We start from the raw sequence: 23,384 nt of genomic DNA, 5'->3' as shown, positions 1-23,384 counted from the left end.
CGTACACATGTGATGAAGCAAACGAAAGTCGTCTGTCATGTAGGTAGCCAAAAGACTCCTATTCGGCTGCCATTAGACCAAGCGACCACACAAGGATTGGGTGCGACGATCCCTCTCGCTGTTCACATTCTTCTCGCTGGCACATTCTTCTCGCTGGCATGCACCTCACCAAGTGGCACATTCAGGAGTCAGGATATCAAGGCGACATTGACTACTTCCCAACTACTACCACAGGGAATCTTGAACTGTAGAGGCTCCAGCGAAGGATCACGAATATTGGCATAAAAGGCTCGAACAGTACTTGCATTCGCACGATACTCACCTTCAAACAAGGGACACCAACCAGCCCCTACCAGGCGCTCCAACAACATAAACTCACCATACAGCCGCGGATCAACATGAGCCTCAAAAAAGACTCTACGGCCTTCATAGACTCCATGCGATAGCTCCGCCAACAGGGTCCTACTAACGGGAGCTCGAGGATCAAGGTCCCGCTTGGTCTGAAATTCATGAGTGGCGGACGTGCTCGCGGCGGCGCCTCTCGGCCTCCGTGCACGAGTTGGACGGCTAGGCCCGGCTTTATCTACGGGCGCTCTCTTCTTCCCCATCAAAGAAAGAAGGGAGGAAATGGAAAAGATGGCCATGATGAACTCAAAGAGGGCCATGAGAAATGAGAGAAAGAGAGAAATAGGAAGATGGTGAAGCTTCCACACACTTGAGAGCCCAAAAAGGAATGTGAGAGCTCAAATGAGAAGGAAAGGAAGGGTAAACAGCAATGTGAGTGAGGTTTTGAGATGGGGTGATGGGGTTTGCACGAAAATGAAAGAAGATGAAGATTTGGAAGAGTTTGGCGAGGGTTTTCAAGAAAAGGAGAGCTTGGGAGGGAAATTTGTGAAGGAAGTAGGGTATAGGAGGTGTTTAAACCACCGAACCATGGAGGGGTGGGCCACATTAGGCCAAAAACTCGTCGGCCCGAGCCGGCCCGCCCGGCCTGGCTCGCTGATCGGCGAGGCCTCGCCGAGCCGGCGATGGCATCGCCGATCTCTGGACTGTCTAGCGATGCCTCACCATTTGGGCAAGGTCCTCCCGGTCCCCCATGCTCAAAAAGAGGTGGGTCCCCCCCTGGGCCCCACTGGAAATGCCTCAATCGGCCCCTTGCATGATTTGACGCCTATCGGGCCATTCGGGCAGAAATCTGAATCAAATAAAGATTTCTTGTAGATTAAAGGGTTGAAATGGGAAGATAGACTATCTAGACTCATTAATAGATGGTCTAGGAAAGGTTTCAGGTCGCTGTGTGTGATTAGAAGAGAGCACAGACTCGATCTCGGTGAACGTTTTCAGGAAACTTTAGCCGATAGAAGTTACGAAACACAAACACACAATCTAGAATAGACTCACACCCAAATACACTAAAGTGGCGACAACATGCGGTGTGTGACCATAACCCAGGTCTGGTTTAATCCAAGTCATGCTCTGATACCAACTTGTAATGCCCTGAAATTCGGGGGTCGAGCATAACTTAGCTCTCGAGTTCCAAAACATCACTTATGCAACATATTTAATGATGGATGTATGTTGTCTGTATTAGTGCATAAAACATGGAATAGATTAAGCCAAAGCACAGATATAATTCAGGGATAAGTGAAGATAGCAAGCGGAAGACTTATAGAAATATATGTGTACAAGTGCAAATCCCTGAAGTACATATACATACCAGGTCGTAATGAAAGTGTTACTATCAAAATTACAAGTATCAAATTACATCATTTAGTTCCCAAAAATAATCCCAGAATCCCGCGCATCAGAACGAGGCTCGCTAGAACCCGTCTGAAAACTGCATATAAGAGAAAGCAGCCTCATCATCATCCATCTCCCGCTCTGCCTCAGAAGTCGCCTCAACATCTGCAACATCAGAACCTAAGACAGAGTCTGGTGGGTGTTTAACACCGCCCCAGAACGTGGGAGTGAGTGATCAACTCAGTGGAACAATAAGGCACAGGTTAACATGTGATCAATTCAATCAAGCAGTAATGATAAAGCAGAATAATCAAACATGTCCTAAGTACTCTTGTTAATGCAAGGATGTATGCAAAATGATGCGTGCCCTCACGCGTACACCCTCAGCGTCTTCATCTTACGTTACGCATGACACCACCTCAAAGTGCGCCACATCTACAAAGCACATGCAAATGCGGTGCATGAATATGATTACCAAGTTATTATTAGTCCTTTTCATACAGTAGGATTGGGAAGCTAAGATACCTTCCTCATATCACCATCCAAACAGTGATCCATTCTAGGGTCGTCAATCCTAGACATCTCATACGATCATATAGTTTCAGGTCATAACAAAGGGCTTGTCACCAATCAATGTACGCCTATCACACCTTCGTTACTACACTAAGGCTCGTTACCTCAATGCGGTATCCAGGCATGCTCGAGGTCACTACAAAGGGCTCGTCACCAATCAATGTAGGCCGACAGCACGAATATAGTGTCCCATACCACCATAATCGACTCACGAGTTTAGTTGCTCACTAATCACTACGGGGAGGCTCGTCACCCCAGTGTAGGCCGACAGCTCGACCACGGAGTCCCATACCACCATATCCGGCTCATGAGTCTTAGCAGATCAAGGTACCAAGGTTAATAGGATTTCATTGATAAGTTCGGTACCCTAGATTCAAGCAGTAGCATCCATACATGGTGAACATACATCGGACAATCGGGTTACTTAAGGAACTCGACTAGCACGAGCACACGTTGGGTTGAACGACATAAAGTGCGCAAGCACTCCGCGTGGCCAAACCACTGCCGACAACTCTAATACGACTCGGGTTTGTCTAATACGTCCTACATGGCGAAAGCAACCTCAACCATGATGATAAGGTCGATTACCGATTTCCTGGACTAATGCATAGTCCCACACACATTACACTACAACAAATATTTGTATTGAATGTAGAACAGTAAGGGAACAACAACTTCAATCATGTGGTACACGAGCATTTGAAGAATATCCACTTAACATGAATTCAAACATAAGTAAGACTTGAAATTAAATAACAAGGAATGTAACTTACATGGAGGAAATCATACACATCAATAGGAGTATTGAGAATCACTTCTCAACGCCCGCAAATAGTGTAATAAGTTACACTTTAGATCATTCAGACATTTCTACAAACACTTAGCATACATAATACAACATACATGACGTATGTTGAAATACAACCATTTGGACAATTCCTTTTACCAAGGAGTTGTCGCACATACATCTAGCATACATACATGACAAATAATCATGGCAAACACAAGTGCATATTTTATACGCATACGGTACTTTATACATACACGTAGAATACACAAATCTCAATATAACACATGCATATCAGGAACGCAAAGCAAACATAACATTTGGCATGTGAAATCTCATCCAAAGCAAGAATAAATCATTAACTGGCATTGAAAGCCTTGAAAACCATAACCTATACACTTAAAGTCCGCACCTTAAGCCAGAAAAGAACACCGAACTGATTTCAGACGAGTTGTCTTCGTCAACGGCGATAGAATACCCTAAAGCAAGAATAGAAATGAGATACAACAACACCAAGATTATTCTAAGCTCTAACATAGATTAGGCTTAGGTTAACTTACCCAAAGATGAACTCAGATTCGTCAGAATAACGATTCAAAGTGAAGGTTCAAGGATGTAGAAGAACAGGAAAGAATCCAAGACGATTCAGCAACTTCTCTCTCACTTTCTCTCTCTTTTCCTCTCTCTCACTTAGCTAGGGTTAGAGAAAATTCGTATGGAAAAGAGAGCTAGGGTTTCAAGGTCTATAAATAGGCCTAAACTTGATGAAAATAACCCCAGGGACAAGGTATACTTAGGTTATAACCAAAGCAAGTCTCTCTCGATCCAACGAAGCACTTCTGGTGGGCCTATAACCACGAAAGGTCGGACTTAAGCTCACTGACCATGGATCTAGGTCAGGCTGAGTTTCGTACCGACCGGCTTTACAGATAAGCCGTGGCGGACCACACTCAATTCAACGGTCATAGAATCTCGATCAGGTCCACAAGCGCAAGGATATGCCTGGGCCATCTTCCCTAATCAGAGGGTGAAATTGGGTCAGAATCTAACGGTCAGATTGCTTAAAATCGTCGCGCAAGCAACACGACTCAGATTTCATAAAAGCTTAATAAATTTCAAACCGTTCTCACACTCTTCACTCCGAACTCAATCAAATCGACCCAGAACATCTTTTGGACTTGATTTTTGAGGTGATGGTCAAGTCCAACATGGTGACCGCAACAGCCTAAGATCATCGCTATCGGACTTTCGACGCGCAGTCCAGGTCCGATCCAAAACTTCCAAAAATTCCCCAAAACAACTGGATTTACCGATGGATCCCAGATTTCAGAGTAACATGTCGCTAACTAATCTACACGTTTAGAGTCATGCAGATCGAATTTAAAGTGATTGATGTGAATTTCACAAGCAATCGAGATTAGCACTAATTACCCCAAAAACAACTACTAGGGAAAGATAAGCATAAAATTTTCAGGGTCATTACAATCTACCCCCTCTTAAAGAAAATTTCGTCCTCGAAATTCATACCTTCTCATAATCTTCAAGGATCTGAGGGTAGCTCTTCCTGACCTCAGCTTCAGATTCCCAAGTAGCCTCTTCCACACCATGATGCGTCCATAGCACCTTCACAAGAAGGATAACCTTGCTACGTAATACCTGCTCCTTCCTATCGAGAATACGTGTCGGTCGCAGTACATAAGTCGCATCCTCACTCAACTGCACTTGCTCCCAACTGATAATATGCGAAGGATCAGGAATGTACTTCTTCAGCATAGAAACATGAAATACGTTATGCATGCCTGCAAGAGGTGTGAGCAAAGCAAGGCGGTATGCTACCGCTCCCACTCGATCCAGAACTTGAAATGGACTTATAAATCTCGGCGTCAGCTTCCCCTTCTTACCGAACCGCAGAACTCCCTTCATAGGAGAGACCTTCAGAAAAATATGGTCTCCAACCTCAAACTCCAGCGGTCGACGCCTCGTATCAGCATAACTCTTCTGCCTGCTCTGCGCTGTCAGAAGTCGACGTCGAATGATGTCAACTTTCTCTGAAGTCACCTGCACCAATTCCGGGACAAGCAAACTACGCTCGCCAACTTCTGCCCAACAATGCGGTGCTCTGCACGGGCGACCATACAGTGCCTCATAGGGAGCCATGCCGATACTCGCCTGGAAACTATTATTATACGCGAACTTTGCATACTGAAGACAATCATCCCAACTGTCCTTGAAATTCAAAACACAAGCTCGCAACATATCTTCCAGGATCTGATTCATGCGCTTCCTCTGCCCATCTGTTTGCAGATGAAACGCGGTGCTGAACTTCAGTTTCACACCCATCACTTCCTGAATATGAGTCTAGAAGATAGATGTGAAACGCGTGTCTCTATCAGACACAATCTCCAGGGGAACTCCATGCAGACGTACTATCTCCTTGATATACAACCTAGCCAACTCGTCTGCAGAGTTAATGACTCTAATCGGTAAGAAATGTGCCGACTTCGTTAATCGATCGACGAGCACCCAAATAGAGTCATATCCCTTCCTCGTCCTCGGCAACCCAGAAATAAAATCCATAGAGATGAAGTCCCACTTCCATTTGGCTATGGGCATGGGCTGCAGCAACCCAGGAGGTCGGCGATGCTCTGCCTTGACCTGCTAGCACGTGAGACAATGAGAAATAAACTCAGTAATCTGGACCTTCATATTGTCCCACTAATAAGATCTCCTCATATCCTGATACATCTTCATACTACCTGGATGCATCGCAAGTTTAGAACTATGGGCTAACTCGAGAACCTCCCGTCTCAAGTCAGGGATGTCAGGAACACATAACTGGCCACGAAATCGTAGGCCCCCATCAGAACTAACACTCCAGTCAGAGTTCTCATCTGTACCAACTCGCTTCCTCATCTTCACCAAAAGCTCATCATCTGCTTGATCTGCAACGATCCTATCGTCGATAGGGGGCTGTACATGAATGTGTGTGATAACCTCATACGGCTCAACCACCGTAAGCTTCTGCTCAAAATCTCACACGAACTCCAACATATCCTACTCTACTATCATCAGCAGAGCCACAAACTCAATAGCCTTCTTGCGACTCAACGCATCTGCCACAAGGTTCGCTTTACCCGGATGGTAAGAAACATCGAACTTAAAGTCCTTCAATGTTTCCATCCATCTGCGTTGCCTCATATTCAAATCACGCTACGTGAAAAGCTTTTACTCCTCACCATAGAGGTAATGTCTCCAAAGCTTTAATGCGAAGATGACAGCCGCTAACTCTAAGTCGTGCGTAGGGTAATTCTCTTCGTGTTTCCTCAACTGACGCGAAGCATAAGCAATCACCTTGTCCTTCTGCATAAGGACACAACCCAAGCCAACGTGAGAGGCGTCAATATATATAATATACTTAACCTCTTGCTCTGGCAATACTAGCATAGGGGCGGACGTCAACTTGTCCTTCAGCTCCTGAAAAGCTAACTCTGCCTACTCATTCCAAGCAAACTTCAAATCCTTCCGTGTCAGCTGCGGCAACGGTCTGGCAATCTTCGAGAAGTCCTGAATAAAGCGTCGATAATAGCCTGCAAGACCCAGAAAACTCCTTACCTCAGTAACTGAACTAGGCTGCTGATTTTTAGGATCCCTTGACTGGTCGAAGATGGCCTTGGACTAGTCGAGTAGGATCCCTTGACTGGTCGAAGATGGCCTTGGACTAGTCGAAGGATGCTGATTTTTAGGGTTCCTTTTCTTTACTTCAAGTCTTTAATGCTCTTCATTCCTCACTTGGTTTTCTTGGATATTTGGAATGTGAATTCTTCATTCTTGGTCTCATAAGATCCATCATTGGCTTTGGTGATTCTTGAGTGTTAAATCCATTCTTTTAGCATCCTTTTCAATCCAAGCCCTTAAATTCACCTAGCAACACAACATGATTAAAATAGAACATTAAGCATTATCATGTTCATAAAACCAAGTAATAAATGGGGGAAAATATACAATATTTGAGTCTTAACATCGAGCTGCTTAAGGGCAGAGCTCAGTGATGGAAATCATCTCTCGAGCTGACCAGATCAACCCCGACCTGAGGTGAGATAGAAAGCTCAAAAAGAATCTTGCCTTGAACTAAGGAAATATTTAACATGTTTTACTCGAAGATTAAGCGATTGAGGTGGGCCCGACGATACTTTCGAAAGGGGATTCCCATATAAATAAGGACACTCCAGTGACTCTAGTAGATCCCACTAAGATATGTAAGTGTTTAAGCTGCTTAAACATCCCACAAGTACACCCATTACAATTGGAGGAAGGTAAACACAAAAAAAACCCTAACTCAAGTCCCACTTATACTTTTAGCCTGCCCACCTGACTTAGGCATCAGAGGGTCCCCGGCTACCATCTACACCCCCGTTGTCCTTTACATATTGTTGATGCAGGTATACGTGCGTTTGTAGGTGGTTACACCTCACCAGCTAGATTCAAGTAGTAACATATAATATGGTTGCCCCATCATGAAAATGGTAAAAAAATCATGCTAATTCAATCATCAAGTGGGCCACTTGATAACAAAAAGATGGGTGAACCTTAAAATTCATGTGGTGCCTACTTGATGGTTGGATTGCATAATTTTTGAGGCATTTCATTTTCATTATATATAACAATTTGAGATTAGTTTGATGTCATACAGACACCACAGTGGGCCCTACAACCCAAACTAGTTACGGCCCCTTGCATATACAACTAGTTGTATATTATACCTTTCCCTAATTAATAGATTTTCTTTTTCTATTTTCTATTTTATTTTTAAATGTTGTGTACTATGTGTTGGCTGCTTGGTTTGTTTTTAATTATAAGGGCGTTCCAAGATCGATATAGCAACTCGATCCAAACCAATCAACTTTGACCACAAGGGCCAAAATAAGTAGATACGTCCAATATGAATGTATATGACCACATTTTGAGAAGATTGGTCGCTTACTCAGTCACTTGCGGAATTTGATACTGATCAGGTGATAATCGGAGGGTAAGGTTCTTCCTCTGAAGATGGGTTACTTTGTGCCTTCCACATGAAAGGACTTTTAGAATACTGGTGCGAAGTAAACAAAAACAAAAACTCACAATAACTCACAGGAGCAACTACATGAATGTGTCTCTTAGAAGAACTGTTTGATATTGGATAGAGAACAAATCCCGCGAATGAGCGTGGAATTGGATTACTACTACAATTATAGCTAAGAATTATTGCTATTGTATTATCGCTACTCCTAAGATAAGATGAAATAAAGTAAAATGGTAAGATAAATGTTGATTTGTTGGTTGGTTGGTTTTGAGATTTTTGGATGATGATTTGTTGAGGGTCAAATATTACATATTATCCCTCATTTATATCTTGGTTTTATGAACATGATAATTCTAATGTACTATGTTACTCATGTTTGTGTCGCAAGGTGAATTTAAGAACTTAGATTGAAAAGGGTGCTAAAAATATGGATTTGATGCTCAAGAATCACCAAGGAAAGGGATGGATCTTAGGAGACCAAGATTGAAGAATTCACATGCTAAAGATTCAAGAAAACTAAATGAGGAATGGAGAGAATCAGATTTGAAGTGAAGAAAAGAAATCCTGAAATTGTCCTAAAAAAACATATTTTGAAACTCTGGGTCATTCTCTAAAATTGCGTAGAGTGAAGTCTATTTTGAGAAACTACACAAAGTGAAGTCTATTTTAGCGAACTACATAATTTTGAGGCGGTTTCTAGAGTTTTCTAACTAGGTGCAAAAGTTGGAGTTCCACAACTATAAATAGGATTCCTTGGGATATTTCTAGGCATCTTCTAGGGTTTATGGAGTGTAGCAAAAGGGTGGAGAAGTCGTCGCCAAGAGTTTTTCTTTTTCATTAGTTGTTTTCATGCTTTTCTTAAGAGACTTTGGTCCAATCATGTTTATGGTTGGCTAAACCTCTTAGCTTGGGCTAAGAGGTGAAGCTCGTAGCGTGATGAGATATTTCTCTTGCTTTGATTCATGTTTATGTTGAACCTTCTTTGATTATAATTTGATATTTAAGGAATACTTTCAGTTTTTAATGGTTTATTGTGACTCAAATTACAGTAGATATGTAATAGCTTTGAGTATCTTCTTTTCCTAATTTTAAGATTGTGGGATTGGTAAATCCTATTGTTGGCCATCGTCTCATGGGCATGGTTTGGTGATGGAATCCCCTCCAATTATCACAATTCTCCTCCACTAAGAATTAGGTCAAGGAAAGTTCAAATTTGATCTTGATTGGTATATCTTCCAATTGGATAGGATAAGACTCCAATTCCAATTGTGGTACTTAAATCAAGTAAGAGGGCTCCCTGATCACTACAAGTGGATCCTTGGTGGTCTAGTTCACTTTTGATATTTGATAAATCATTCACAATTACTCTATTCTATTCCATATTTAGATTTAGATCTTTTTCTAATTCTAGTTCTAGTTCTTTTCAGAATACGTACAAGTTTAGTCCTTATGGATTCGACCTCGTTCTCACGAGATATTACTACATCACGACCCTACACTTGAGGTTGTGAACAAGTTTTTAGTGCCGTTGCCGGGGTAACGGTTGCATTTTTCTAAAATTAACTAGTTTTGAAATTAGTTTAATATTAGGGTTTTTTTACTTTTTATTTTTAGGTTAGGGTTTTTTCTGAATTATTTTAGAAATTAACTTAGCTATCTATTTTTAGTTTTAGAAACTCTCCTTTTCTATTTTTAGAAACCGATTTACTTTCTAATTCTATGATAGAAAATTTCCTAATTTGTTTTTAGAAACTAATTTATTAGAAACTTTCTTTAATCTGTTTTTAGAAACTAATTTCCTTTCCTTTTTCGTTTTTAGAAACTAGTTTACTTTCCTTTTTCTTTTTTAGAAACTTTCCTTTTTCTTTTTTTAGAAACTAGGTGGCTTTCTTAGTTCTTTTTTAAGAAACTAGCTCACTTTCCTTTTTCTAGGTTAAAAAACTTTCCTAATTTGTTTTTAGAAACTTTCCTTTTTCATTTTTGGAAACTAGGTTGTTTTTCTAAAAACTTTTCTAATTTGTTTTTAAAAACTAACTCATTGTTTTATTTTTTGAAACTTTCTGTTTCTCTTTTTAGAAACTAATTCACTTTCCTTTTTCTTTTGTAGGATCCTAACATAGAAAGTTCTAATTTAGTAACTTCTTTCTAATTCTCTCTTTCTATTTCTAGATTTTTATTTTCCTTTTTCTTTTTATGTTTAGGTTAGATTTCGAAATTGAGGGCTGAGAGTGTTTCATACCCAAGTTGGTCCGTGATAACACTTGAGGTCTCTTGAGTGAAGGAGGATTGGTTGAGGGGTTATCTATCCATCACAAGATTAGACACCACTCGAAATCCATAGAGTTAACCAAAGTTATGGCTACAAATCAACTGACCAATCAACCTCGAAATCCACCCCAACCTAGAGTGGAGGAAATCCAGGATGAGAACAAGGTGCATCGAGCACCCCCGCCTCGTACTTTACGAGACTATTTACATTCGGTGAGGGTGAGCACCCCTTCCTATATGGCTTTTCCATAAAATAAAGGAAACATAGACATCAAGCCAGGAGTGATCCAACTCCTTCCAAAGTTCCTTGGACTTGAATTAGAAAATTCATATTTACACTTGAAAGAGTTTGATAAGAACATAACCACTTTATACTTTCCTAATGTGTCTAAGGACACAATCTGGCTGAAAGTCTTCCCTTTCTCCCTAAAAGAAAAGGCTAAGACATTGTTACATTCACTACGTCAACAATCTATTGGCAAATGGAATGACATGACAAGGGAGTTCATAAAGAAATTCTTCCCAGATCATAAAACGAACATCATCAGAAAGTTGATCATGAACTTCACCCAAAGGGAAGATGAAACATTCTTCCAATGTTGGGAGCGGTTCAAGGATCGTGTCATTTCATGCCCATAACATGGTTTTGAAACGTGGCGCATAACAAATTTCTTCCATGAAGGACTGACATCTTCCATGTGCCCACTATTGAAAAACTGGAAGAAGGCTACAGATAAAAGCCGTAGCTAAAGGCCTATGGCTACGGTTATAGTCCGTAGCATGACCGTAGCCGTTGGTGCCATAGCCATAGGTCTTAAAGCTATGGCTACGATTTTAATCTGTAGCCATAAAGACAATAGCTACGGATTAAAGCTGTAACAATACTTTCCGTAGCTCGAAAGCATACACAGCCGCGGATTATATCTGTAGCTAAAAGTAGAAAGAACCATAACAATATGCTAAAATTAGAAATAGCTACGGTTTTCAGATAAAGGGCTATGGTTAGTAGCTGTAGCAACTGCCTATTTTTTTTAAAAAATAATAATTAAAGAAAATATAATAATGGCATCTTTTACGATTGTAGTACATGACCTGATAGATCAACTCATATAAGCTAATATAGATAAATACTTCATGGCTAAATCATTTATTCATTCAATCAAATACAATCATTCATTTTAATCCATTGACAAAAGTACAATACCAACATAATAGTTATATGTCTATTTAAAGTTCTCATTAACAGCAAGATCCAATGCCTTCTCATAGCCAAATAGTTTCTCAACAATCGCAAGTGACAACTCCATGGATGTGCCTCTACTGGTTATCAATTTTCCATCCACGAACACCCTATTCTCAGCTTCGCTTTGATCCGAAAGCTTACTGCACATGGTTGACCACCTCACGAACCACCCATTGCTTTCATACTGTAAAACCAAACTTCATCAACATACAGTAAGTGTGCAACAGTTATGCTAAAATGCAAAATACAAAATGTCAAAGACAATCCATATGTCAACAATATATACCTTTAAGTTGCTCAACATTTTCATAGTAGCAGGATTAAAATATAGCTGCACAGAAGGAAATTTAGGTAATTAGATAGCAGGCAAAAAAGAAAAAGAAATAGGTAAGAAGCAGGACTAGGAGCTAGAGTCCAATGCACAGTATACTCCGATAGATAGCGATGTTTTTCTTTCACCCTGACTGGGAATTAGAAAGTAGGTGGTTCTAAATTTACCTGATTGGGAACTAGAGAGCTAGGTTGGACATTCCTTAGATGGTAATTCCCTCACAGGGACAACCGGCAATTCACATTTCACAACCTGCAGCAGAAACTATAATAACCAAAGATAAAACTGGAGCAGTTAAAATAATTCTACAGTAAGATTCATGCATTCTCATTTCTAAATGAGATTCTGTTCCTAGATATCCAATCATCCATTAGTGGTGGATGGGAATCATGTACACAACCAAGTTTCAACTTGGGTCACATGTACAATAGGTGGCTAGGATGTTCCAAACTAAGAGATTTTCCTATGTCAAACATGCTGTAGTTGATGGTTTTCTATCCATTTTCCTATGCCAAACATGCTGTAGTTGGTGGTTTTCTGTCCATTAATTTTCCTATGCCAAACATGTTGTAGTTGGTGGTTTTCTATCCATTTTCCTAGCATAAACATGGCTCGCCGGATGATTGAGTCGGCTCATGTTGCATGGGTATACACATGTTATGATTCACATTTTTTCCCCTCACAAATTGCTTTGGCAATAATATGAAAAGTTCTAGAAAGAGCTTGAAAGGTGTTTAAAAGTCAGGGTGCATTTGGAAGCTTCGCTTTTGGAATAGAGAATGGGCAATGGGCAAACCCATTTGCAATATGGGGTAGCAATAGAGCATAAAAGAAATCTGACTTAATGCAGTTTGCATTTTCCCGTGCCAACCCAATTAATGCAAATCAGATGGGTTCCGCTCGAGTAGCATGCCAACTCCAACTTGGCAATCCTTCCAAACAGGCCCTCAAAGTGCAAATAGAGATTTGAATCCATACATTTAATTATATGCAAAAATAATTAAAACATCGTCAAACAAGTACCAAACTCCTTCATAGCTTTCTCAAGCTTAGAATTTATCATGTAACCACAAGCAAAATCACCTCTGTAACACAAACAAGTACCATCTTCATAATCCATTATTATTTGGCTACGATTTACAAGGCATAAAATGAAAGAGTCAAAATGCATAATACAAACTAAATCTCCCTAGATGTACTAAACTGGAGAATGGTTCGCCTCAAACAAATGATGCTTGAAAAGCCAATTATTAGAATTCACAGAACCTACCGAATTTGAAAGGTAGTCAAATGACAAGTTTTAGAACCAAGGTTCTGATTATCGGTTATGGGAGACCACCTTGACCTAAAATTGATAGGACAAGGGTTGTGTCTTACTTATTTAGCCTAAAAATTGCACATAAAAATGTATATATGATAAGAGAGTCTGAGTCTTGGTCATGCATTTGATGGCATATTGGACCATTGATTGGTAAGAGTGATTTCCGTCGACCTGACTAATTGAAAGTTGAGTTTTTGTCTTTTTAAGCCTTTAACTTCTAAATTGCTGTTAAAGCATTTTTTTAGGTAACATGGTATTAAAGCATTTGAGAAATAGAAGTTCATTGGTTTATTGTCAATTCTCCCTATACTAGGTTTTGTAACATATTTTAAGTTTTTAATCGAACATAATGGAAAGTTGGCAACCACCAAAGACTATCCATAATTAAAATATGCATTATTAGATTACAAACACAAATATCGTAAATAAAATGTAATGAATAATATATTTTATAGTAATGATATGCATGTAACCCACTTACTTGAGATGAGGCTTAGATGATGACCATATGCATGTAACCCAACTTGATCCAAGACCACAACAAACAGGATCGTCCCTGCGACATGGAAATTGATGGAGTACGTTGGCCTCAAGGATTTCTAAACAAATGATAGTTTTCTGAGTCAAAATTATGTTTAGTTCAAAACTTACTATTTTAGGTAAGTTCTTTTTTTTCGATTTTTGTAGGGTTTTAAGAGTCCGATTGAGGTCCAAAGTCTTTGCTTAATCACCTAAGGGTTGTTTATGAGTTTGGGTAGGATTATATGTCTTTACTGCTTTTTAGTAATTTTTACTATTTCAGAAAAGTTTCCTAGTTTGAGTTGTAGGAGTCTAGGGCTTCTTTTGCTTAAATAAGGCCATCAAGTATGTTAACAACAACACTTTTCATTCAATAATGTCAATTTTATTTCTCATTTTAGAGATTCACTTTGCTTATGAATTCATGGATTAGGAGAAAATAGTAATCTTCTTCCTTCATCCATGCACCCACTATGCCGGCTAATCTTTGAACGTTTCTAGGTGTGTCATATGCATGCATACATTGTTGTCCATTATCAAATTATCAAGAGTGCATAATTAAAGGCCTGTTTGGATGTCCCCACAAATTGGAATTTATTTCCATTTTCTCAACCCAAACCAAGTGAGATAATAATGTTCTAGAATTACAAACCCATTCTTTTCTCATTTATGATTTGAGCCAAACCCGTTTTATGGACAAAAGTGGAAACTTCCGAACACATCCTTAGTTCTTAAATTTCCATTTCATTTTTATTTCAAATTAAACACAAAAAGGTACCTTATAAACGGGCCCAAATCCTCCCTCTCCCAACTTATTTACCGAACTGAAGTCCTCTGTTGCAGCCCTTAGTTCAAAATAACTGAAACTGTTTGCTTTGGCAGCCATGATTAGACACTCTACAAATTCAAATACAAAGGAATATTCGGATCATATTATCTACTTGATCAATGCATGCATGCATAATCTTTATTTTTGAACATGGGCTTCACTAAAAATAAAATTGTATGGCTGTGTTTGCATGCACAACCAATTGAATTGTGAGCATTCAATTGAGTCCTGATGAAATAACCAGACTGTAATGACAATCAGTTACTCTCCTTTCAAGTCCAACCTCAAAATTAATGTATTACAATTTCAATAATATTCCATTAATATGAATATTTTATAATTTTTCCATTTCCAGTCCACTGCACTAATTAATGCAATATGATTCAATTGTGCGTCCAAGCACATCCTAAGGGTGTGTTTGGATGTACCCTAAATCACAATCACAACGGATATTTTGGCAAACCAGATGTTCATCAATTCCGTTGAGTGTTCGAGACAACAAAGAAAATGGAAACTCCAGTATAGAGAGTAGCAATTATCCACTTTTTCTGCCCCAAGTCAATATCTAGGATGTTTTAGGTCATGTTTGAAATATTGTGGATATTGACCTGGGCGGAATGGAATCCTGCCCTCTTGGACATCTGAATATGGCCTAAGAAAGCCAATTGACCACAAGAAGTTTTTTTGGAACAAAATTGTAATTTCTCCTGTTTAAGACGGAAGACTATATTCCGCCAATTAAGTTACAAGTGTCTGAGTTGGAGTTTCAATGCATATCGATTAGGCTGTGTTTGGATGCTCAGTTGAATTGAATCGCAATAATCCATTTCAATAAAACAGAAAGTGACCAAGTATGGTTAGTGTCAAGATTGCAATTGCGACCATTTCAAGTTGGTATACATGGAATTGCAATTACAGCATCACCCCCAACTTTGGCCATTCCTCTGCAATGATTTGAATGAATGGTAATCCACTTCAGTTGAGCATCCAAATGCACCCTAGTTTAGCAATATTGGCATTACCTTCATCTTCACCAATACCCCTTCTCCTGTGTCTCCAGATAAAAACTGCGAAAATGGATATAAAGCTTAGAGTGCCAACACCAACTATAATCCCAATGATCAAACCAGTCTTGCTTTTCTTTCCCCAACCAAGCGGACTTGTAACAGTCGGTATGAAATCTAAATTAAAAAAGAAGAAAAAAAAAAAGAAAAAAAAGGATATGGATATTCATCTGTTAGTATCAAACAGTTAGAAATTTGTAGAATTTAATTCTAATATTTAGTCCTGGATATATTACCTAGAGTGACACTGATGGCCAAAATGGATGGACCAAAAGTACCTTGATTAGGTATACAGCAAGTCCCTTTCCCGGCCCAAAAGAGATGGATTTCAAGGAAATTTTCAGTTACAGCTTCTTAGAGACCCCACCTGCTAATTTTTTAATATCAAAATCTTTCAATTGAAGATTTCCTTGAAGAAGCAATTAATAGAATTTCAAATCTAGTTGAGACTATTCTTACATCAAATTCACAAACTACACTATCAGAAATGCATGTCCCACCCACATGATCAGAAATGAATGTCCCACCCAAAGATCAAGTACAAGTATTTTTTTTAGCATTTTAAGATTCGTGGGAACTAATTTCGAAGTTCAAGATGACCCTTATCATGACTGTCATATCGATGTTCTATGGAACTATCAGTTTCTTTAGACCACTTAACTATCCAAAGCCTAAATTTTAGTAAGATGTTTTATGGTGATATACTTAAATAGCATTTGGATGCACTATTATATGGAATTGGCAATTATTAGTCTGAGTAGAAAAATGAAGTTCTATTTGTGATGGATTAGGCTCCAAATTGCAAGTCCACTAGATTTAAGTTGGACTAAAAAGAGACCTGACTGCAATTTAAGGGCCACTCTCTTCATTACAGGAACTAGAAATCGTTATTATTATTTTTTCATGCTTACTTGGCTACACAAATCAATCACTTCTGATCATAGTTGATTTACAACTTATGATTTGAGCTGAACTTAAGCAGAATGATTTGAATCCCATCTTGAATCTCTTTTATCTAGATGAATCCTACAATTCTATGATTTGAATCCTATGATTTAGATTCAAATCCGAATTTATAATTGTTCTCTTTTGTTTTTAGAAACTAGGATTCCTAGCAGCTGTACTACATGAAAAATGTTTTTCAGCAAAGCAGAAAAGTCAAAATCATCCATTTCTCAAACTTTATGCATAGCTTCAAAAACCTAAACCAATTGCTAAAAATTGATTATAGATGTTGATGATGATGATGATTCATTTCCAGAAGCTAGGGAATGAGTACCTTATGCATCATGGGCACCCATGCATGGTCTTAGCAAAAACCTTTGAGAAAAGGGCTAGATAACAACTTCTATTGCCACAACTCAATAAGTTGGGACAATTATTCCACCACACACATGGCACATATGTAAGTTTAAAGGTAAATAGATCTCAACAACATAAAAATACCAGTTATTTTCAACAGACAACATCACCCTTAAGAAAATGACTTCAAACTTCTAAGAGATGCTTCCGTGATAAGATCTCCTTCCTCATCACCATTTTCATCATCTACAACAATCACAAACTAGAGAATAAAAGACAGGTTAACTATAGTTTGAGAGCTACTGGGGCCTGCTTTAGCTTGGTCGCAATTGGGGCATGCCTAGACAATTCAGCTGCCTAGACATCGCAATAGGGGCCTACTTTAGCTTGGTCGCATAGTCAGATTCATGGACGATTTCTCATAAATGGGCCAGTATGTTGTATGTACTTGGGATTGAGTAGCATTTAAGATACCAAGCTACCCATCAAAAGGAAGAGGACCCAGTGAGGAGTGTGCCCAAGGATCATGTAATTCCTCAAAAAACAAATATTACCTGAAAGTTAAACCCACCAGTTATGCCATCAATATTCAATACCTATAAAGAAATCAACTTTTGGACATCATGAGTGGGCCTTATGGATGGACTTAAAGCTTTCTAAACTAAAGCAGGATAGAAAATACCACCTCTCCAGCAAAGAAAAGAGGAGGGTGTATCCTGCTTTACATGGTATTGAGTGTAATCTTCACAAAAGGAAAGAGGAATGTAGTTAAATATCTAGTAGAAATGAACCCAGAAAAAGGGAGCATGGAAGCAGTTTAGAGGCTAGGGAGGCTTTCAATAGTGGATTGACAGTGTAGCTATTGGAGTTAACTGTAGAATTGAGTATTAAATATACCTTGAAAATGAGTTTTGATCTCATTTAAATATATCAAATCTTGTGTTTTGATCTCCAAAACAGGCCTGAATATAGTTGAAAATGAGTTCATAGGCTTCCTATACCTTCAAATGAAGAAAATACCTTAACAAGTACAAAAAGAACTATACAACTATCCAATACAACTTAATTGCACCATTCATGTACTCTATGATCCAAATATCCCTCCAAAATATCTCTGAAATTTTTTTTGCCATGATGAATAACCATAGGTCAACCATGGTCAGCAAAGGTTTGACATGCATTGGCCAGCCACGATCTTCATATGATCCATTTATCGCAAAACAAAATTTACCAACATCATTTAGTGCATGGCTGCAAAAGTCTATTTCAAAATGTTTCCGAAGAGATAAAGCATTACACCATCTAATTGGTATTGAAGCACTTGTTCTGTTTCAACATCATCCAGAATTAACAAATTCATTCCTCCTAGAGACTTAACAAATTCATTCTCCAGTTGTTTGAGATGATCTTTAAGCTTTCCAAGTTTTGCTGCAAAGCCCACAACATGAACAAAAGTAAATATCAAACGGAATTACTAACATCAAGGAAAAACAATAAAAAAGGGCTAAGCTCACCTTGAAGCCTTCTCCCTCCTCCTTTACCTGGGCTTGGGACCGGCAAGACGGATGACCTAGACAAAATGTCGTTCTTTCATGTGAGCCAGAATGCAGTTCTTTCAATGTGAAGTGTCAGACCACCGGCAATTGGAACTCCAAATTTCGGCTTCCCTTACATTTTAAGTTTGCATTGGAAGTAAAAAAGGATGCAAGGGAAGTAATCAGAAAGATCCACATACACAAATATGAAAGGAAAAAAAATTCATATTCGAAGCTTACCAAGTTCTGAATTTGTTACCGAGATGTCTTCTGGAGTGAGAGAGAAAAGGGGCGCAGGAGAGAGAGAGAGAGAGAGAGAGAGAGAGAGAGAGAGAGAAGGGGCGTGAGAGATTGAGAGAGAGATAGAGAAAAGGGACGTGTGAGATTTTTTTATTTTTTTATTTTTTTTAAAATCATTAATCAAAGCAAGTTTTCTAACGTCTATTTAAGATTTATGACATCCCAAGTAAGACTATCATCAAAACATAATAATCAACAGGTCAAAATCATTTCATCCAACAAAATTCATAACAAAACTACTGAATCCACTTTGACCCAGAAAATCCTTACCCGAAAATTTCAAGATACGCATCTAAATGCAGCCTACTCTCATTTCCAGCTGGATGGCCAGAACCCATGGATCCCATAACCTATCTTCCAATTATCCAAATACACCACCTTCTTCACTGCCCAGAACGAAACCAAGATTGCCACAAACATGAATGCCCACTGGACAGTCCCATTCTGGACCCGCACCAGGAAGTGCATCACAAACCCCAACAACAACCCCACCACCGTATACAAGAACCCAACTGCAAATCCCTCTGCTCCAAGCTGCATCCCTGACCCTTGATAGAAGAAATTTATTTTTGACGGATCATTCTGGTCCATCATAAATAGGGGCATCATCTGGATTATGTTATGCATTGCCCCTGAGACGCTAAAGAAATAGATGAAGATGGTGAATGCTATCCAAACTTTCAAATCATGGAGAAGGGTTTCCCTGGCAATCACCTTCTTGATCATGAACGGAATCGATGTTACCAAAAGGACGACGAGAAAGAGTAGCTGGTTCCTAGACACGATCGGCGGGGGCTTGATGTAGCCCATGGAGAGCTTGGTCTTGGCCTCGACGAACTCGGTCATTGAGTCGGTGAGGCGTGCGAAATCGGTCTGGTCCATGGCGATAGATTCCTTGAGGTTTTTTACGTTGGGCCCAACGAGGTGGATGAGATTGAGAGAGATAGAGAAGAGGGGTGTGGGAGATTGAGAGAGAGAAAGAGAGGGATGGACATGAGAGGGAATAGGGTTGGACAGAGGGAAATGAACTTTTCGTGAGAGGGGAAAAGATAAAAGGTAGCGCGGTTTTCTGCATTTTTGCCTGATACGGTCCTCCTACGATTTTTAACCATAGCTAAAAGCCAATATGACCGTATGCATTGTATAATCCGTAACCAGCACTCTAGGGGTGCACATTTAATGGGATCTGGACGGATGGACTTTTCAAGGGCTTTGTAGGGTCCATCTTGATGCAATTGATATATCCACTCTGTCCATTAATTTTATAATTTTTTATACGGAATGCACCCAACATCTAGGCAAATCGAAGGTCTAATTGAACCACACCATCGATCAATGGATTAATCTCCACTCTTTCCTACCGTGTGGTCCACTTGAGCTTTCGATCTACTTTCTTTTTTGGGTTCTTACCCTAACATACTCTTTAAAAATGGATAGATATATTAGATGGAGTGCACACATTTTAATGGGCCTCGTAGAATCTCTTATGGGGCTATCCAAGGTTGTATGTACGTCTGGCAGAGTTAGCTTTTAGCTACGGTTTGGATAGTTTTAGCTATAGTTTTAAGCCATAGTAACTAAGCTATGATTTATATCCGTAGCTAAAAACCAGAATAGTCCGTAACCTTTGGTAATTTTTTTGGTAGTGGCCAGTTTGTCGAGATAATGTGCAATGGGGAATTCCTTAACAAAGATGTTAATGAAGTGTGGGATTACTTTGATAAACTTACTGAAACCACACAATCATGGGACATCTCCCCAATAACGAGCATCACGTCTAAGCTTACTCAATCAAAGGAGAGAGGTGGAATATATCTTTTGAAAGAGGAAGATGATATCAATGCTAAAGTGGCTAGTCTCACAAGGAAACTTGAGACCATAAAACTTAGGAAGGATAAGGATATGGAAGTTGTCTGTGGTATTTGTGCTTGCAACATTCATAGAACTGAAAATTGCCCAACAATACCTGCGTTTCAAGAAATATTGAATGAGCAATCAAATGTCGTAGACAACTACCAAAGGCCTTTCCAGGGACTCACTTCGAATACATACAACTCAAGCTAGAGAAATCATCTGAATTTCAGTTGGAGGAATGGACAATCTGTTACACCTCAAGGAATCCCTAATCAATTCTTAAATCAAGGGAAACCTCAAGAGGAATTGGTTCAAAATCCTCAAGAGCTCATCTAGCAAAGTACTCTTCAAGCCTTACAAGAAATCACAAAGGCTATACAAAAGATAGACTCATGCGTTACGGTTATGGAAAAAGGGATGCTTCCAGTCCAACCTATCCCCAATCCTAAACTGCAATATGGAGTTAAGGAACCAAGCTCTTCAAATCCAATAGAACAAGCTAAGTCTATCATCACTATTAGGAGTGGGAAGATAATTGACAAAACTATTCTGGTAAGGGCTGAGAAGCCTAAGGACATGGATGTAGATGAGACTGATAGACCTAGTAATGCTCCACATGAGGTAAACTGGAACTTTAAAGCAAATCGATTGCTCCATTTCCCTAATGGTTGATAACACCAAAACCTCTCTCTAACTCTCAAGATATTCTAGATGTGCTTAATCAAGTGAAAGTCAACATTCCTCTACAGGATGTCATAAAACAAATACCTTCATATGTCAAATTTCTAAAAGATTTATGTACAACCAATAAACGGTAAAACATTCAAAAGAAAATCTTCTTAATAGAAAAAGGGATTGGCATGCTAAAGCAAGATGTGCCACATAAGTACAAAGATCCTCGTAGCCCATCCATTGCCTGTGTAATTGGGAATTACTAGATTGAGCATGCACTTCTTGACTTAGGAGCGAGCATAAATCTGATCTCATACTCGGTCTATGAACAATTGGGTCTAGGTGAATTAAAACCCACCTAGACCATATTACAACTGGTCGATCGCTCAGTTCATGTGCCGAGAGGGATAATTAAAGATGTGTTGGTCCAGGTTGACAAATTCTACTATCCAGTAGATTTTATCATCCTAAAACTCAACTCATCGTGGATATGAGCACTCAAATTCCTATCATCCTTTGTCGTCCATTCCTTGCTACATCAAATGCAATCATCAATTATGGGAATAGAGTCATGAATTTGTCTTTTGGGAATATGACAATGGAGCTCAAAATCTTTTTCAATATGAGCAAATAGGTAGAGGATGATGATGATACACATGATGTTAACTTGATTGATTCTTTCGTGGAAGATAAAACTCTGATGACCTTATCCTCTGACCCTTTAGAGACATGCTTGGCCCACTCCCATGATTTAGATGATGATATGATTAGGGAGATCGGTGTCATGCTTGATACTGTGTTAGTACTTGAAGTTAACCGGTGGAGGCCACAATTTGAAGAATTACCCCGAATGGATATAGTGCCTCTGCTGTGTAACCTCAAGGCACTGAAGCTTAACTTAAAACCTTTACCCTTCGATTTGAAATATGTCTATTTAGGTCAAGATGAGACATACCTCATGGTGATTTCTTCTTACCTTGAGCAAAAATAGGAGAGTATGCTTATTTCTACTCTCATTGAACACAAAGGAGCCCTTTGATGGTCGATTGTGGACCTTAAGGGAATTAACCATTTGATTTGTGTTCACTGCATTTATCTAGAGGATAATGCGAAGACTTCCCAGCAACCACAACATAGATTAAATCTAAACATGAAGGAAGTGGTAAAGGCCGTGGTTCTTAAGCTATTGGATGTGGGTATCATTACCCTATATCCGATAGCCAATGGGTGAGTCCAACTTAGGTGGTTCTTAAGAAGTCTAAAATCACCATCATAGCCAATGCCGATAATGAACTTGTGCCAACTAAAGTTACTATTGGTTGGAGAATGTGCATTGACTACAAAAAATTGAATACCATCATAAGGAAGGATCACTTTCTTTTGCCCTTTATTGATCAAATCTTGAAAAGGCTAGCTGGTCATTCTTATTACTGTTTCCTTGACAGATATTCAGGTTGCAACCAGATAGAAATAACCTTTGAAGATCAAACAAAGACCACATTCACATGTCCCTTTGGCACCTTTACTTACCAAAGGATGCCATTTGGACTGTGTAATGCCCCCACCACTTTTTAGTGATGCATGATGAGTATTTTTAATGACATGGTGGGGCAATATTTAGAGGTCTTCATAGATGACTTCTCTGTCTTTGGTCCATCTTTCAACGATTATTTGGAGAATCTTAAATGTGTGCTGAAGCAATGTGAGGAAAAGAATTTGGTATTAAATAGGGAGAAGTGTCATTTCATGGTTCGTAAGGGGATTGTCCTTTGACATATCATCTTGTCCAAAGGAATTAAGGTAGAAAAGGCTAAGATTAATCTTATATTTAACTTACCTCCACCTAAGAACATACAAGACATGCGATCCTTTTTAGGACACGCTGGATTTTACAGGAGATTCATAAAGGACTTTGGTCACATCTCTCGTCCTTTATGCAATCTACTTCAGAAGGATGTACCATACGAGTAGACTAAGAAATGCC

General features: G+C 39.2%; 1 protein-coding gene, 1 long non-coding RNA gene and 1 other non-coding gene across 3 annotated transcripts in view; all 3 read right to left on the bottom strand.

Moving 5' to 3' along the window:
• Window positions 1–10,970: 10,970 nt before the first annotated feature.
• On the bottom strand, window positions 10,971–11,077 carry LOC131219790 (small nucleolar RNA R71). The gene has a single exon (XR_009158434.1). It is a non-coding gene; the product is annotated as a small nucleolar RNA R71 (small nucleolar RNA).
• A 463-nt stretch (window positions 11,078–11,540) lies between these two features.
• LOC131218342 (uncharacterized) lies at window positions 11,541–12,240 on the bottom strand. Its single transcript, XR_009157656.1, has 3 exons — window positions 12,172–12,240; window positions 11,960–12,004; window positions 11,541–11,857 (listed from the first exon to the last, which is right to left on the bottom strand). It is a non-coding gene; the product is annotated as an uncharacterized LOC131218342 (long non-coding RNA).
• A 6,764-nt stretch (window positions 12,241–19,004) lies between these two features.
• The window catches only part of LOC131218093 (probable dolichyl-diphosphooligosaccharide--protein glycosyltransferase subunit 3B), a 30,035-nt gene continuing 25,655 nt past the window's right edge, over window positions 19,005–23,384 (bottom strand). Inside the window, exon 4 of the mRNA XM_058212776.1 lies at window positions 19,005–19,969. Within this exon, the coding sequence (XP_058068759.1) occupies window positions 19,184–19,969 (786 nt within the window). The 3' untranslated portion in view covers window positions 19,005–19,183. The remainder of the gene's footprint in view (window positions 19,970–23,384) is intronic.

Source organism: Magnolia sinica, chromosome 11 (genome assembly GCF_029962835.1).
Source record: "Magnolia sinica isolate HGM2019 chromosome 11, MsV1, whole genome shotgun sequence".
Lineage (NCBI taxonomy): Eukaryota > Viridiplantae > Streptophyta > Magnoliopsida > Magnoliales > Magnoliaceae > Magnolia > Magnolia sinica.
This window is presented reverse-complemented; position numbering and strand designations above follow the sequence as displayed.